The sequence below is a fragment of the Patagioenas fasciata genome, chromosome 7 (assembly GCF_037038585.1).
Source record: "Patagioenas fasciata isolate bPatFas1 chromosome 7, bPatFas1.hap1, whole genome shotgun sequence".
Taxonomy (NCBI): Eukaryota; Metazoa; Chordata; class Aves; order Columbiformes; family Columbidae; genus Patagioenas; species Patagioenas fasciata.
Genome location: NC_092526.1, coordinates 10,411,871 through 10,430,524, shown reverse-complemented (window position 1 = coordinate 10,430,524; position 18,654 = coordinate 10,411,871). Strand labels below are relative to the sequence as shown.

Sequence of the window (18,654 nt, the reverse complement as noted above, 5' to 3'; positions counted from 1 at the left end):
CAGGCATCTGAAAAAATCAAGCCTCAAATGCCTCATGTTAGACAAACGCAGGCATGAGACATCTACTGTTAACGGGTCCTTTTGGGAACAAACCCTCTAATATTTCCCTTCTGTCAAATGAGGATGAATATGCTCTTCTTCTGGGGGTGTTGCAAAGATAAATCATTATAAAACACACTTAAGGAAGTACTTCTTTACACAGTGGGAAGTAAACCTATGGAACTTGGAGGAGGCTGCACTGCAGACGGTATCAGCGGGTCCGAAAAGGGATTAGATAAATTCATAAACAAGTCCCCTAAATGTAGACCCCGACAGCCTGGATGCAACAATTGTGGGTACTGAGGAGGCTGGGAGGAAAGGACTTCAGAAAATGACTGGGCTCGTGCTCTCTCCCTAAACAGCCACTCCTGTCACCACTGACAGCAAGTGCAACAGCGGGCTGACCCCAGAGGGCATTTCTGCTTGTAAAGCTGGGAAGAAAGACCAGAAACTGATACATTTAACAGCTGAAGGAGTATCTTGATATAATACATTAAAAACCACTCAATGGTTTGTTTGCACAATTACATATATCAGGCGATATGTTTACATGCAAAAGCACACCTGGTTTTGTTCCGTGACCGAAGGCTGAGGCTGAGGCTTTATTTTTTCCCACTGCCATTTAAAGCTTCGTAAAACATTTTCAGTAGGACATTTCAGCCATGGGGTGAAACTTCATGTGGATAATCTCAGCCTCAAAGTCTGAGCTTTTAGAAAAGCAGAAGCTTCTGGGGAAAAAAAAAAAAAAAAAAAAAAAGGTGGGCTCTGCTAGTGCTTTGAAGACTTGGAATGTCGCTTTTCCTACCAGGAGAACCTATTACATAATAAAAGGTAGATCCAGTGTTTTGCTCCTTCAAATTACTATTAGTACAGCGTTTGAGATATTTAGCTCAAAATCAGGCAGCTATGCAGTTTAGAAACATCAATATTGATTAGGAAAAACAGTGGGGCTGCAGTGCAATACATACTGGCCCATTTCATAAATAAACTACAATTTATTAATTTTTTTTCTTATTCTTCACTCAGCTGATCACAAAAATCTAGGTTCAGGTTAAAGGGCGGTAGGAGAGCTCCCTCTGTCCAAATTATCTTTCAGTCCTGCAGCACAGCCCATAGCTGCTGTTTAGTGAAGGAGATGCTTCCACTAAAGCAGAACTCCATGTCCCGTTGTGCACTGTCCCCCAGGACACTGAGCTCAGAAACATCCACCCTCTTGAGCACAGCTTGTTCCTTTGCTACCAACTCCTTACCTTGTGAAGAGACAATTCCTTTACACATCTAAAGAGGTTCTAGGAATTTTAAGCAATTACAGGAATAATATACAATTTCTCTAAACTTAACTTCATACCACCTAAAATTTTAAAAGTTGAACAAAAGAAAACAAGGAGTAGAGGTGAAAAATTACTCCTGTTGCAACAGGTTACACAGAGAGCTGTTCTCAAACCAAGAACTGTGCTCATGAGAACAAAATCAATCAATAGCTTTTGAGACCCCTGCTAATTCTGTTTATGACAGATTGTAGTTACCCATCTTATTTCCAATTACAGGGAAATTCCACAACCTGTTTTTGCCAATATACACGAGACAGTCACTAAGGTAATGACCCCAAGGCTATTGTTCTGCCTTGTGACAACCTGCACCTCTGATTTAACTTGACTGGACTTCACCAGTGTAGCTTAACACTATGACAAAAGCATATGTTGTAGCTGATTGACATAGAGATTTTACAGAAACTGCAGGGCTCTGAAAATGTATTAGTACCAAATTTGCTGTCTCTCAAGCCGGCCATGGTAACTAAGGCAACTCACTTTAAAGGTAGGGAGTTAGGAAAAATCACTGCCAACGCTTTTTCTTTTAACTATAGAGAACGTGCAAACGAATTAATCTGAAATATCCATTCAAGTGCATACCAATGTGATATCTGAAGATGACTTTCTAACTTTCTTGTGGCTTCAGGGTTTGTGATCAGTGTGAAATTCCCCCATCGATGCTAGTAAATACTAGAGGTGCAATATGTTTTTCCTCTGTGCATCCACAGAATAGAAAACACTTATGTAAGGATAAAATCTTATTCCTCGTGTTAACAGAATGACTTCTGTACCAAGACCTGATTAAAGCAGATGCCCCTTTTGGCACTCTTTGTCACTTGACAAGGAATTATTGTTTAGTTTCCTTAGGGTTCATACTCTTCATCCATGCACTGTTCACCCTGCCAAGGAAAGCCATATCCAGACTGTACTTCTCATAGAGCAAACCAACCCCTTGTATCTGCTCCTACTCTCTACTCTCAAGCAAACACTCCCACCAAGCCTCGAGTGCCTTTCCTCAGGGAAAGCTGTGGCTCTTCCATTCTGTCTGGTTCTGTCCTGGAATTAAATATGAGCTGGGCAGCTAAAATGAGTCCACGTTACATTGTTCAGCTGGGTATATTATTCGGGCTGGAGATGTGTAATTTGGCCATGAACAGAATTCTGTATGTCCTGTTTTGGGAATCATTCCATTGGCATAAAACAATACCAACCTCAAGCCTAGCTGTGAGATATTGACTGGCTAAACCATGCCTCACCTAGGACTAACTGGTATTATCTATAAACCTGGTCTGGACTGGTAAAGCTAATGAAACTTCTTCTCATGAGGAAAATAATCCCATGTGGAAGACTGCAAGGCAAAGGCTTTAGCTGGAAAGCATGACCAGGGCTTTAGCTGGGAATATGTGCAAAGCCAGGCTGGGAGTACAGGACCCTTGCTTTTAAAGGCTCTGCTTTGCTGTGCTCACTCCCTCATACCCTGGCTTGTGTCTGCCTTGTTCATGGCTTCTCACTGCTTTTCATGGGCAGTAGAGGCACTGAACAGCTGGTACTTTTGGCAATATAACAAACCTAGCAACAGCAATTTATTTCATACATCCACTTGTTCTTTCTACAGAGGGGCCATTAATGCGAGGGCAGTGCAGGAGGATGCAGAGTATCCACCAGAGTGGGTAATAGGGTGGTGTGGCCCTTGCCCAGCCTTGCCCTTCCTGCCAGCAAATCCCATGCTGCTCTGACACGGCGAGTCGCAGTGGACATCTGGGATAGCAGAGCGCTGAGAAAAGCTGTGTCTTGTACACGCAAATTATGTAACTGCACAGATGAGACGAGAGAAAGTGCAACAATACAAGGCGCAATCTATGAGAGAAAAAAATAAACTTCCCTTGTGGTGAGGACAGCATTTTCCAGTGCTTTCGGAGATGGCCTGTGTATTGAAGCTCTCACTTTCCTGGCTCTGGGGACAACTCAGATTTTCTCACAAGACACATCAGCGCACCTTTGTGTCACGTCACTGACCCATGAGCAGCTGGTGCCACCTGCTGAACACAACAGCTTTTACTTCAGGAAGGCAGGCTATGGAAAACAGAGCTAGAGCAGAGCTTATCTGAGAGTAGTTAAGACCTGTCTGCCTAGGACAGATCCCTGGATGCTGTCTCAAGGAGGTTCTGCATCCTGTCATCAGTGTTATTAATAGTATGCAAATCATATTTATTAGGTAATTTATAATCTGGATTGAGGAAAAACAATTTCTCAACTGAAAAGTCAAATCTTGCTGAAATTAGACTGTATTTGACATATAACAGAATCAGCAGGGAACTGCAATGCACGGGGGAACTTCAGTTTATTTTAAAACGTCTATGCTGAGTACAACTTCTATTATTGTACTACACATTTTAAGCTAAGAAGCACAGCCTGTTAAATCAGTTTGTTTTAAATTTTGTCATTGTTATAACATGAATTTACCCCATTTTTCTGTTTGAAGAATTGTGTCTGCAACAGGACCTGTGAGAACAAGATATAATGTCTTCAGTCTAAAAATAGCATAACACATTTCTTGGAGGATGAAATATTTTATAGATTATGATATGTCAGTTACTGAAAGACAAGCAAGAAAACCCTAGGAAAAAATGGTCTCTATATCTTTTTAAATCCTTTTATACTGTGCTGAGTGAAAGAGCATGCTAGTACAGGCTGCTGACACATATTATACTGTAAAAATTGCCTTTCAAGTGCATGATGAAGTTTCAGAAAAAGCTTATTAATAATTTATAGCTTAGTCTGTAATCTGTACAATTTACATCTTGCTGTATTTTTAGTGCTTAAAGGACTTGACCGAGCTCACAGAAACCTCTTCTTTAAGGAACTTGAGTGTTCAGCCTTTGTGAAACACATTAAAAGTGTCAAGCAGTGGAGGAAGATAACTGATGAACTACAGAACTGCTGTCCCAGCTGACACCTCCCTATCAACTGTGAAACCACAAAGGAGAAACTTTCCTGGTTAAGTTTCTTGGATGGCTACATGCATCTTGTTCACCTGACACTTCCCATTTGAAGTGTCACAAAGCAAAGGGATTTCTTGATAAATTGTACCTGTTTTACCTAATAACACCATCCTTATGAAGCTAGTGTCTTTACACCCAGGCTTTGAAAAAGTAATGGATATATTATCTGCTACACTTTCTCTCCCCAGAAGGATGGAGATGAAAACTGACTTTCTGTTCCTTTCTTTCTGCTGCAGGGCTCAGTTATAACTTCACCTTTATTAAAGTCCATTTGAAGTGCAGATTTCCCTGTGCACTCTTCATGTCTGTGGTCTGTATTTGACACAGCATGGGACACAGATCAGATTCAGACCTTCACAGTAACAACAGCAGTAACACACGTGAAACTGTGAGGAATGCTGTTTGCATTTTTGCCTGCTCAGACATCTCCTCATTGTAATGGATCCTGACACAGGAACACCTGCCTGCCGTCTCCTGCTTGGAGCATGGGCTGCCAAAGATGGCACAGGCACAGTTTGCAATGGCACAGCCAGGCTGGCACAGGGCTGGGAATTCAGTCAGTTAGAAGCCACTTTTGTTGAGCCAAGTTATTGCCAAGGAGCAATGACAGCATCTTGCCTCTCTGCGAGCTGTGCCTCCCACCTCCTGCTGAGTTTCTCCTTAGTGTGCTGAGACTTTTCTTTGAGAAAGGAAAATGTAGACAGCCTGACTGAAGAGCTCTCTCTAGAGTTCCTACCACCTTTTTTCAGGGTGTGCTTTCAGCAAAGAGCTGATGCTGTAAAATGAAGACCTGAATTTGGGCAAGCGCTGCCTTCAAAGCTCCAGGAAGGTGAGTGAAAAGCCTGTTCACAGCAGAAGCGGTTCTGAATCCAATAGTGTCCTGAAACCTCTTTGAGCAGGCAGAACTGCTCTGTGTCAAGAGTTTTGCACTTGAAGACATGCACTGGGTGAATTTTCAAATGACTTTTCTTAGCTTGTCACGAGCAGCTGCAGCACACAAACACACTCGAGATTTAAAGGAATTGCACAGTACTGTGGAAGTAGGTTACTAAGCCAACTTGGCTTCTTTTACCCAATGCTTCTCCCTTCACGATGTGTACCCTAGAACTGAATGAGTTTACTCACAGAAGGATGAATTGTTTGAACTGGGGAAAGAAGAAAACTTCGGAGTAAGCTAACACTGCTGCTTAGAAACACAAAATCCCCTTCTTTCCTCAAGTTTTTCTCAGTCTTTCTAGGTTTTATAAAACCCACCTCGTACCATCATGTCTTCCCCCAGTTCAAACAATTCATCCTCAGTTTACTAAAGTTTACTAAACTCAGAAGATTCAAAGCACACTTCAGCCACTTCACTGCATCCCTGTGACACACGCAGCTGGGCCCCACAGGCACCGGAGCTTTTACTGCTGTCCATCCAAAAGATATGACGGGTGACATCTCAGCTTGACCATTAAACCCTGACACAAGCATGCCAACAGTCTGTCTTTGGCTAACTGTACCAGACTGCACAGTGTGGATACTAAGTCCTCCCTAGCACTGTGTGCAAATAGAATCATATCCTGGATCTCTTTTTATAAAGAGTTTTCCTTCTGCACCTGCTCCAGCTCATTGCTGGCGAGTACCAGACCACTCAGAGTGCACACCAGCAGCAAAAGCCATATTCATCCCAAGATTATTTTTAAAATCTTGGAAAGTTTGAAAATTCTCAGAAGATACCTTCTTTTTAGTAAAAATCCTAATCCACAGCCCAGATGCTATTTCTCCAGCAGTGAGCATGCTGAAGGCGGCCTCCAGCCTTGTACAACATCTCTTCCTATAATCTCCTACTGGCCTCTGCTGGCCAGGACTGAGATCCTGGCATCTGTTTAAGTGTTAGCAGTGCTGAATCCAGCTAAGATTTACACAGATATTTTATTGGTGACAAGAGCAGAGACACCATCTACAGCACTACATCTGCATCCCACCTGATGCTGAGCATGTTGCTCAGGTCAGTCTCTGACAGCAGTATAATAGCACAGATTTTCCAAGTCTTTCATACTTTACTTTTGTATATTGAGATCAGTCCTCAAAGGTAGATGTCCTTGATTACAGATAAAAGAGAAGTGTAGAGAAAAGTAAGCAAATGCTTAACACCAAGGAATATCACAATAAGTGATAAGAAACACATCATTGGCTGTTGCAAACTATTTTGGCTCCATTACATTTAGTGGAGCCAAATCAATACAGAGCAGCTGATTGTCTGACCTGCAGTCAACACACAGAACACTAGTGCTATCAAAGCCCATTTCCAAGAGTGGAAACTGGGGTAGAGAAATTAAACAACTGGCTCCGTAATACAATGAGCAATCCCAGCTTATCTCTGGTTACCAACCCACTGTTTGCAGTGTACTCCTGGTCTCAGTCTTATTCAGAAAGCAGGAGAGATACTGTTATTGAATCAGTGAAGCCATTGCTACATCTGGGCTTGTGCTAACTACAGTCATTGTTTACTGCTCTCGTGATTAGACGTCTAAGGTTTAAAAAGCACCCAAACATACAATCTCCAAATGAAAATCATATTTTCTTTAGGAAAAAGGTAGCAGTTGATATAACCTTGCTCTTTCATGAGTTTCTTTTCAAATGGCAAACACCGTTTATTCTCAGGGTAAATTCAATTCTTGCATATTAAATGCTAACAAACAGGTTTTTAGGAAGCAGCATTTCTGTGTGACCACTTGGAGCTCTAGACATCAAATTCTTACGTTTTCACTGTGTACTTGCACTAGAAAAACAATTTGTCTGGAAAATGAGCTAGCTTCTGCCACTCAACTTCTAAAACTTGAGGCTCACTACCTTCACTTACAATCATCTTTTACTAGGTCAAATTTAATACACGGGAAATTTAAGGAAAAGAACTATCTTTTTTCCTGAGGAAGAATTTGTGAATGAGAGATTAAATTCTCCCCCCGCAGAAAGAAGGCACAAGTGTCCGTAATTTCCCACAAGCGGGGAAGGACAGACACTGTCACAAACCGAGACAGTTTCCTTAATCCAGACAGGGCATGTTATTAGCAGAAGGACTACACTAATTTTTGTATTCTTTACTTTTTGTACAGTACTATCCTATTGTATGTTTTAGTACACTCGAAAGGGCTTGAGACTGGGAAAAAAACAATAAGAAATAAACTACCCGCTGCCCAGCAAATAAGAATTTGTGTCTCTGTGTTATAGTACACTGTGTTCCAGAGGAACCATGGGGGAAAGGACTTTGCATCTCTTGATCCTGGTATCCTCAGTTTTGTGGCTGGCAGCTGGCGTTGTTCTCTATAGTCCCTTTTTTGGCACAACAACTGAGATACCAGTAATGCTTTTTCTTATAGAAAATTTAAGTCAGATCAAAGTGCAGACAATACATCCACTGGAGGGCAGGCCTGAATCTGGCAGAATGTGCTGAAAAGGCCCAGAAGGAAAGATAAAATATTTATGTTATGCTGAATGCAACCTGTCATGAATCAATCAGGACTCAACTATTGAGAAATAAGAGATGGTCTTTTTTCTGAATTAATAGTTTCATGACTTTGGATGTACAATCTATGAAATGAAAGCTTTAATAAGAAGGGTCTAATAAAGGTCCATGTGTAATAAGAAGGGTCCTAGATGAAGCCTCTGAACTTGACTATCATTAAAACAAACCTGTCATGACAATTATTAATTGAAGTCAGCAAATCCCAACAGGACTTCCAGGTGATCAGGCAACAACCAACTGACTTCAGTGGAAATGAATTCCAGGGCTGAACTGGGCCCAACATGGGCACACAGGGCTTGTGGTGTGAGCTGGCGGGGGTGAAGATGCATCCCAGGAGGTGCTTTCTGTGCCTGTGCACACAGTCCAGAGGCACGTCTGATGTACACAAGCAGAACTGGTGTGTGGCTCCATCTCAGACTCACAGCCAGACCCGAGCCTGGGGATGCTCAGGAAAAGCGTTCTGGGTGGGCACCTGATGTCCCACTCGCTGGATCTGCAATCTGTGCACTCTCTGCTGCCAGGTCCCCTGCTACCATGGAGACAGCTCTGCCTCAGAGTTAATTACATGTGACTGGATCAAATACTTCATACTGTACTTGTTTCTAGCAAGAACTGAGTTTAGCTCAGCAGTTTGAGATGCTAAACCTTTGGCAATCCAGATACCATGTTTTGGTGTGAGTGCCACCAAAATCAGAACAAAAGGAAAGAGTTCATGTCATGTGGCAGCTGAAGATCCCTTACTTAATGCTGCCAGACTTTCTCAACACTCAGTTTTCTTTCAGACAAACTGAAAACTCAGTTTTATCTTTGCAGTTTTCCTGGGAGCATATTAAATGAACTTCGTCCGTTCATCAGTGACTCACTCCTGAAAGGCTATTTCACAAATAGTATCTCCATTCCAAAGGAAACAAGCTGTTCCCTTTTACATTACTCAAGTAGCTGCAGACAAACTAAAGTACATTAAGTCAAAAAATTTCCAAATGCATTAGATACACAGCTTGGAGACAGCTTTTTGCCAAGTAGTTTTCTGATATGAACTGCTGCCTTTTAATGAAATCACTCAAGCCAGTTCTAAAATTGACTAGAAATTCTGAGTGCCTGGTTGGAGACGCTTTACAATTACATGGAGTCTGTAAGTTCATACCCTTCTTGTGGGGTCTAAGGTTGGTCACACAAAATATCACAGCCTTTTCTGGAAATCTTGCCCATACAGAATGCATCTAACAGGGTTAGACAGAAAATAAATCGATTCTATAGCAATTCTTTCAGCAATTGAAAGTTGGTCTAAATCAGAATCAGGATCTAAATCAGATCAAAATCAATGTGAAATTGCTAATAGCCATTGAGGCATCTGTTGAAGTCTACAGCTGCAGATTTTACGCAAATTAGTGTCTGTTTTCTGCAATGTGAACTTAACTGGAGATGTGAATAAGGTGACGATATCGGTCCTTCCATTAGTAACAATCATCAATGTGTTTTAGTGTAGAGCTGCTGTCAACAATGTTGTCAAATAACAGATGATAAGAATTCCTCAAACAAACACTTAAGTCCCCAAATAATCAATTAGAAACAGATTATCTTGAGCATATGAGTCTGAAAACCAGGCATTTCTTGTTGACGAAAATGAGAAGTATAATCATATCTATAAGCGCAGAGAAAAGAGATAAAGACTTTTATAAGAAATGAAGTATCTCCCTGGCAATGTCTAGTATAACATAAGAAAATGCAAAACTGCCATGTTACATGTCAGTCACAGGAAAAATGTATTTGAAAAAGACTCTTATGGGGAATATTTGTAAAAGGCAGTACTCCTTAAGGCGTTCAGCGGTTCAAGTCTTAAAAGTGACGAGGAATCTTTCCAGCTGAAGGAGAGTCAAGCAGCTTTCTGAGATCTGGTTAACATGGGTAAAGACAAAGCACAGTAGGTCCAACATTACATTAAATAATAAAATTAAAATGTTATCAGGTTCTTCTCCATGGAACTCCAGGATTGTCCTACTGTTGGCAGTGTAAGAATTCGCCTCAGGTATATTATCTGTAAATAGGCCTTCCAGGAGTGCTCGATGCCAAGAAAGTGTTATTCCATTGCTGTCAGTGGAAAGCTTTGTGATGTTAAGACTTCTCCTGGGTGTTTATGGACATTTTTTCTGTTATACCTAGCGAGTGCAGCAAATACTCAAAGGGAACAAGATAAGAGATGGGCAAATGTAGGAATTACAAAACAAAACAAGAGTCTGGACATATGCAAAACTTTCTAGTGCTGAGCTGTATATAAATGACTTCAAACTGATCTAAGTTCTGCCTGCAGGTTAAACAAATAATTGCTGATGTAAATCGTTATTTTTGTCTCTGTGTCATCATGTCTGGATTTCTTTACTATCAGGGAACTCAGGTTGTAAACAGCACTTCCTCACATTTGCATACTTCAACAGAGACAGACTAGTGTACTCGTCTTGATGATAAGAGAGACTATCACAACTTCTTGCATGGTCAATGTGTTCAGTCTCATCCAGTAACTTTCACTTAAAGCCAAAAAATCCAGAGATCAATCACAGGCACCTCTTTCCATCACAGATGCCTCCCTTTCATTTTTTGTATCAACATTTTATCAGACATGGGTTGTTCCAATTTGATGGAGAGGCCCCTCTGGAAAATATTTTTCAACTGCGCCACTCTCATGGACTTTATCTATTCTCAGTTCATCTTTTTTGGAAGCACTTTCTTCCAGTATCTATCCCTCCTACCTTGTATATTTATTTTAATCTAATACATAAAGTCCACATTAGCAGTGACATTAAATTGTGTATCAGTCTCCAACTCCTGGAACAGGTGTTCTAGATACTCAAATAATAACCGTAATCACAGTAATAATTCATCACTTCCTTCCCAAAAGTACATGAACAGCTTAATTTCTCCTGTGTGAGATGTCATCACTACCCAGAGTGGGAAACTTTGACATCTTTCAGGGTACTTACAAAGTTATGTCACCACGTTTTGTTGAAAAGCAGCTTTTCACTGTGATCTGGTATGTTCACAGGGTTGTGAGAGCAAATAGGATAGTTGTGCTTTTCCATTGCCTCCTCCCCAATATTTTTCCACAGCTTTTTGTTTATTTTTTTGGAGTGATTAGTATAAATAAGTAATGTTGCTCTGTCCCTTTGGGAGTTTAACACACTCCAGAGCAATAGGCACAACCAACCTGTGGGGTCTCAGAGACTGTCCACTATGCAATGTCTGGGGTTAGAGATCCTTTGTTTGCATTCTGGCACAGTTCTTTGACTCAAATCTATGAAGATATTCAGATGCCAGGGGCTTCAAAGAGAGTTAGATACTTGGATTCCTTGCCATCTGCACCCTCAGTGATTCGCAGCAGTGTCTGATGCCATTATAAACACGCAGGATTTAACAGAGAGCATTTAACAGCATTTAACAGCAAAACAAAGCAAAGGCTTTCCAAGGAAAGCAGGCTGCTGTCAAGCCCCTCCTGGGTAATCCCAGCCTAGCAGCATGAAGTGGTCTTTCCGGCACCAAATTCTAATCTACCACCTTAAAAACAGCATTATGTGAATGGTAAATGTTTAATGTAGCAAGAAACACCATAATGTAAAAGGGCTAATATTAATGTCATTGATGCCAGTGACAAAAATGCCTTTTTTTTTCAGCCAAGGCAGACAGAGCCAAAACTCAAATCTTCTGAAGGAAAATATCAGTATTTCACTTTTGCAAAACTAACTTTCCTTTTATCTGCCTATTGGTATAAACAGAGTCTTCTAAATAATACATGAGGATAATGAATCCAACAGTGGCTAGACAAAGCCACAATTACCACACCCGGTCCAGATGTGACCAGGAATTTCTTCTGACCAACTCAGTGCTTGATTCGCCAAAGGAAATGGCAGAAAAGTAGTTTTAATGTTAACACAGACACTGCTGTTTACAGTTCAGTTCTTATACAGGTATTCTGCTGATGTTTTATTGAGTTCTGCTACTCCCTTATTGCAACTTCTTTGGACCAGAAAGCATCAAAGATGACAGCCAGTAATTTCAAACAACACTGACAGACAGAAAGAATCAACTATAGGTATACATGGTGATTTTTCGGAGACTCCATTATTCCTATACAAACAGGACTAGACCCTAAACCAGACTTCAGGTGGAGCTGGTTCATCTTTGTTGATACCAGGAGAGAAATTCCAGTTTTAGGACACCAGCAGTATCAGTCTGGAGTCTCACAGTGTCTGGCACTGTTATAAATATAACCTACAAGCATACAAGCAGCTGGTGAAGTGCTTGCAGAAGAGATAAACAAGTGACCAAGGAGGGCATTACTGTCATAGCAAACATAGCTGCTTTGTTCCTTTTTAGCTGTTCCACAGTGTTACCAAAACAGCTACTACAAATGAGGCTGTGTTCCAGCAGTGGATGGCAGGACATTGACATGGAAGGGTTATTAGCAGGAAGAGCTGAACTTCAGAAATTTGAGATTCCTTGTTCTGTTGACTACAAGAGGAAGCAGAAGCTTTTCACCTACCAGCTCTGGTGGTGGACATTGTGCATCAACACCACTTCTCAGCATCCTGAGCTGTATCTGGCTTTCCTGTATCACTATATAAAATAACTGTCCATGACCACTGACAGTACTGCACAGGGACATCTATACCTGCTGTGTCACCAGAAGTACCAAGTTTGTAAACAGAGAAGGACTTGTGGGTGATGTGGTGGTTGAGGTTGTTTAGTCTGGAGAAAAGGAGGCTGAAGGGAGATATTTTCACTCTCTACAACTACCTGAGAGGAGGCTGTAGTAAGGAAGATGTCGGTCTCTTTTCCCAAGTAACAAGCAATAGGATGAGAGGAAAAGGCCTCAAGTTGCACCGTGGAAGGTTCAGACTGGATATCAGCAACAATTTCTTCACTTGAAAGGGTTGTCAAACACTGGAACAGGCTGCCCCGGGGAAGCGGTGGAGTCACCATCCCTGGAGGTGTTTAAAAGACATGTAGATGTGGCACTTAGGGACATAGTTTAGTGGTGCACTTGGCAGTGTTAGGTTGAACTCTATGATATTAAAAGTCTTTTCCAAACTAAACAATTATACGATTCTGTGGTTCTAAGTTTGTTGAAACATGATGCTTCCTGCAGAGAAAGGTGCTTTAGAGGCAGGGAAGCAAAAAGAGAATTGTTTGAAAGAAATTATCTCTTGATACTTGATGTCCATTTTCAGGGAAACATACAGAGAACTAATCATGCAAATCCAAACTCAAGGGAAATAAGCCTCTGTTTCTTCATCTGGTGCTCTGAAACTCAGCCAACAATACATACAACCAATATCCCTGAGGTGACAAAGGGCATTGTTGATTTGTAGGCAATACATATTGGATTACTGGAGACTCCACACTGTGAAATTATTATAAACCAGTAATTAGATGGTGATGGAGGTATAATTTGGTTCAGAATTCTGAAGACAGATAAAATAAACTGATTAAAAATAATATGCTGTTAACTCAGTCTCTAGTGCAATTAAAAACTCAAGAGAACCTGATTGAAGTAGTTAGAAAGGCCTTCTAACAGCAGGAAAAAAAGTAACTATTTAAAAATGTGCTCAACTAACAGTAGGACTGGGTCCTGAAAATGGTATTTCTTTAAAGACAGAAGGACATGCTATTGCTCTTCACCCTGAAGAGCCCTCAGCCACTTAAATGCAGCTTAACCTCTGGCCATGAATGTACTGGAACTAAACAGTGCCTGGCACAAGTGAGCAGCTCATCAGATGATTTTTTTTTATGTACCAGTGCTTTGGAAAAATACTTCCTGCAGGTGTCTGAAATCACCTGGAGTTTTTCAGGAGTCACTTTATTTAATTTTCAAGTCCCTGCTGTGGTCATACAGACATCACCTGGGAAGTCCCTCACAACCAATTAGCTTCTGCGGGTGTTAAGTGGCACAAGACAGCCCTATCAGATGTGTCTGGCTTTTTTTGGCCAAATCACGTGACTTCTGGATCTTTTTTGTACCTGAAGTTATTGCCAGGATATTGCACTCATTTTGGTTTTGATGAATTTAACTTTCTTTGAGGACACAGAAGGACAAATACTGCTCAGTACAGCAGTATTTATGGGAGGCTTATGACAAATTCCAGCTTCATAGAAATGATGTGTTACTGGAGATGTCCGTAATGATGAAGAATCACTAGGACAGTTTGACCAAGTCCTTCAGCCTGTGGGAGCAGTATGAGTGGGACTCACTCCTGGGATGGCAGGAGGTCTCTTCTGAACACACGCTGAGACCCTGCTACTGACAATACACCACACCACAGGCCCAGAGAAGAACCGTACGTGACTGTAGCACTGTATCTCTGATGGCTCTCCAGGCCCTATGCCACAGCAGTGACTGCTGACCACCCTCTGGCAGCCGGCAGAGCTGGAGGAGGCCCAAGAGGTTGCTCAGGCTGGATTACCTGATTCCTGTACCACCAAACCAAACAGCTGCAGACACTGCTCACTGCTTTAAAAGTCCTCTCTGAAGGCTTTTTTACATTTCAGCCAAAAAACAAAACAAGATTTTGAGAAGGCTGTCTTATCACTGTGTACTGCCAGCTGCAACTGCTCCAAGAAGAGGACCAGTACTCGGTGCACAGGCTGGCAGCAGGAGAAGCAGAAAACAGAGGAGGAAAACGTTTTTTAGACCAATTCTGCCTTAAAATAACTCTTGTGCAAAACCTAGGTACATCTGTGTCAGTTATGGTTTTCAGAGGTCATAGAAACCTTCAGATGTTTGGTGTCTCTGCAGGAACCATACGAATTATGCACCTACTGATTGCAGAGCAGCACTTCACAGTTACAAAGAAATTTACCCACATTAGTACACAGAGAAGTCCTTGTTCTCTGCCTTTATCCAGCTTTCTAAGGAAACAACACTGTTTGGGTATATCTCACCTGATAAATTCTAACCCTGTTGGCTATGTCCAACCAAACTCAAGCAGAAGGAGAGGTCTCAGCAAGAGTTAAAATCCTCCATGGTTAAGCAGCTGGAGAGAAGTCTTCATGGTGTTTCCTTATGGCAAAGGATGCAGTCTGAGCACAACTCTTAATAGACACAAGAAAACCTGTGCAGGAGAGAGACCAAATAAATGCCCAGACCACAAGAAAAACTTTACTGGAGCTTGGAATAACTGAACTTCGCATTACAAAGACAAAGACAACAAGGTTTCTTTGTTTTGGAGTTCATTAAACTATTGTTATGAACCGAAAATATAATTTCACCCACTTTACATCAGACACACACTGCTGTTTTTCTCCCAGCCTTCTTATAAAGTATAATTAATTTACATTTTAAAGACCTTGATGGATTTTCTATCATTGTGCAACAGTAAGTGAGATTAATAACCCAGTTACTGAGCATTTAAGTTCATAGATCATTTCCATATAAAAACATTAATATTTTCTTAATTCTTGAAATGCACCTTCTATTTGATTTAGAAGTTAATGCTCATTTCTTATGTAATAAAAGAAAAGCTCAAGCATAAGTCAGTGTTTATTAACCTTGCTAATAAGACAGCCTTTTTCAGGCAAGATAGATATATTTTAATTGGCAAAACTACTGCACTGTGATTTAGCCAATTAATCCTTTCCTAACAAGGGAAGCAGCAGCAATTTTATTTGCAGTGAATGGAAATAAACTTGTCACATTCAGCATATCAATTTACACTTTCTTACTTACATCAGTAAGAATGCAGCCCTTTGATTCCCAAAATAAGGCAATCCAGAAATTAACATTAAAATGTATGGAAATATGTCTATTATATAACATATTAATTGATCTTAGTTTTCAATCTGTATGTGAACTCAATCTGTGCATTCATGAGATTAATCTAGAACTGAATGCTACATTTCCTTCAAAAGACTGTGATTTGCATCCTCAGTAGAGGCATAAGAAAGCACATTAAAAGATGCCTTAATAAACTGTTTTCTTCAGTTTGTAAAAACACAGCCTTAAGGCTGAAGTTTGCACTAATGCTATTTTAAATAACACTGGTGTTGAATGTCAACATTTCACACAACTGCTATTGAATCCTTAAAAAAGACCCTGTAAAGTATCCAAGTATTTATTAACAGGTATTAACAGTCTGTTAGAGACAACTGTATATGTGTCTTTCATACATAAAAATGCACTCCAAAATTTATGCACTGCTTCAGTACATTAGAAATGATAATCCAGATAAAAACAACTGTCAGAAATATCCCAGTGCACTGGATAATGTTACAACAAAAGTACAATTTCCATTACATCATTCCTTTTCCTTCCTATTTATTTTCTGTAATACTTCAGTCCTTTTCATGAAATACTGAACAGGCACAGGACTGTGAATAACCAACTGCAGTTTATAATTTTTACAGTTTATACCCCATTTCTGAAAGTGTTCTGTAGTTGACCAGGAGAATACTTAAGTAGCCTCACATATTAAAACCTAAGATTTCTAATTATTTAGCCAAATATCACGTTCTTAGACACAGCTGCATTGCCTCTGATAGTTTATCACCTTGAAAAGAGTCAGCCTCATACTATGAGGTATCCTGGAAGGAGACAATGCACAGAGGTCTGTGCATTACCAGCTGTCCCTTTGGATTTTAGGAACAATTTAAGGTAAGGTAATAGCTTTTTCTTACCTTCTCTGCACACTGAAACTGGGCCCATAAAAATCTTAAAACACAGAATGGAGGATCACTTAAATAGAAAGGAGGTTCATTTCTTTGAAGGCTGGTGCCTACTGCTGGAGAATGAAGAAGCATCACAAATTTCCATTGGGATGATGAGGAAACTCTGTGGAAGAGAAGGGAGGAAAGAGGCTACAGCTGAAAAGAAGAAGAGATCAACTTTGGTTAATCACCATTGTTTCTGAACACGTATTTCATCTTTACTAGACATTGAAATTTAGCTGATGAATAAGTTCCTAAGAATTACGGATGCTTTGTGAATTAAGAACTGTTAATGCTTTCACTGTAAACTGTGAGAATGTTTTTGTCATGGTCATGTTACTATAACAAACATGCTCAAGTCTTAGTACACCTCTTAAAAGATCAGCCGCTTTCTTCAGGACATACAGAATAAAAAAGCAATGTGTACATATTTAAGCCGTTGTTCATAATCAAAGAAACTCTGCAGATATCCAGACCTGCATTCTGAACAATCCCTTGACATTAGACAGTTAGCAGAAACTTAACAGCTTTTTATTTATTTGAAGTGAGCAAAGAGTGTGTAGCTAGCATCATACAGGCTATTCTGCAGCTTTATCTTCACTCTGCTTTCCCACTTTCTGTTTCTCTGGGCTTTTTACAGCTTGTCTACACCAACCTCCTCTCTCTAAAATGAACTTATTTTCTTAGGGGTTTTAAGTACATCTGTAAAGGAGTATGGGTCCTAGGAATGCAGCCCGTATTGCTGCATTTTCCATGCCTTTTAGTACAGAAGATATGCGCTTTTCAGTACAAATACCCTGGACCACTCTTCAAAATGAACCATAAACTCATTATGGATAAAAGCAATTTTGTCTGATGTCTAGCTTGCCCACAAGGCAGTAGGAGACATCTCAGCTGAAAAGTGATACGCTGAGAAATCTCCTTTCTTAGGGAATATACCTGAACATTACAGGTCTCTCATGAGGCTCCGGAGTTCATTGCCCCAAACCATGCACCCTTTTGCAAAGAGAGCTGTGCATCAAATTAAACCCCTGAACGGTTAATGAGATCTGCTGGGACATTATCTTTGTGAACACTAAGTGTTCAATTATTCCTTTTCATTAACAATTTGAAGTATATGATTTACAGTCAAGTCTGAAATTTAGTGACTTACCTGCAAAAATTCAAGGACAGGTCATAGCTAAAAAACCAAAATCAGAACAATTTGGTCATGAGGACTTTTCACATTTTATTTGAAAACAGTGGGCTGTAAATTAATTACCAAACTATTTACATGGTAGTACTGTGGATTTCTGATCCACCACACCAGGACAAAACGAGCAGGTACACGGCTGAGGATTCTCATTGTAGCAACTACCATGTTCGGAGTAATGGTCACAGTCAGAGTCCTTGACAAAGGTGGCACTACTGGTGGTTCTCTCTTCTTTGCATAAGAAGTTACTGACCTTACTGAACATAAGTACATGTAGCTGGGACACAGAAGGGCCTCACACATTAACAGGATAAGCAGTACCAAACCATGGGTTTTGTAAAATTACTCTTATCCCAGAATGAGGGCTTTATTAAGTGCTTTCTGCTTCATTTTCTCCACATGTTTTTGAACCTTCTCTCTGAGCTTGTTGTTTTGGGGTTGAAAATGTCCATCTGGATGCTTGTGCGGGTCTCTGCAAGAAGTTTAAAACATGATTTGTGTTTATAATAGCCAGGAGAGCTACTTAGGAATGCTGACAAAAACAGAGGAAGAGACACTCACACATAATTTCTCTTTTTTTTTTAGAATGAACACAGAGGGTGTTCCATTGCTTATGCAGAAGTAGGAAGGGGGTGAAACTGTGAAAAGAACACTCACTCCTGGCTAGGCCAGTTAGGAAAGCTAACCATCTGATGGGTAAACACACACTAGACTGAGTTTCACATTTTATCTATGAAGGAACACATGCTGTAATTGCCAGAACAAGAGCATCCACATGAAAAACTGATTTGCCTTAACGATAAAATACTGAAACTGCAGTAGAGGGGCAATGCGTTCTCTGTCATCTAGTGAAACACCACCGCATCAATAACAAGAATGAACCTTCCAGTGACAAAATAAAGGATTAGGACTTCA

General features: G+C 40.5%; 1 protein-coding gene across 4 annotated transcripts in view; it reads right to left on the bottom strand.

The window, feature by feature from the left end:
- Window positions 1-11,724: 11,724 nt before the first annotated feature.
- CFAP221 (cilia and flagella associated protein 221) overlaps window positions 11,725-18,654 on the bottom strand; it is a 31,219-nt gene continuing 24,289 nt past the window's right edge. For 3 of the 4 annotated variants that reach the window (XM_065841134.2, XM_071810796.1, XM_071810795.1), the window contains exons 25-27: window positions 16,518-18,211; window positions 14,787-14,956; window positions 11,725-12,829 (exon numbers count right to left, since the gene is read on the bottom strand). In XM_065841134.2, the coding sequence (XP_065697206.1) occupies window positions 18,088-18,211 (124 nt within the window). In that variant the 3' untranslated portion in view covers window positions 11,725-12,829; window positions 14,787-14,956; window positions 16,518-18,087. The remainder of the gene's footprint in view (window positions 12,830-14,786; window positions 14,957-16,517; window positions 18,212-18,654) is intronic. The other variant, XM_071810797.1, reaches the window with a different exon arrangement.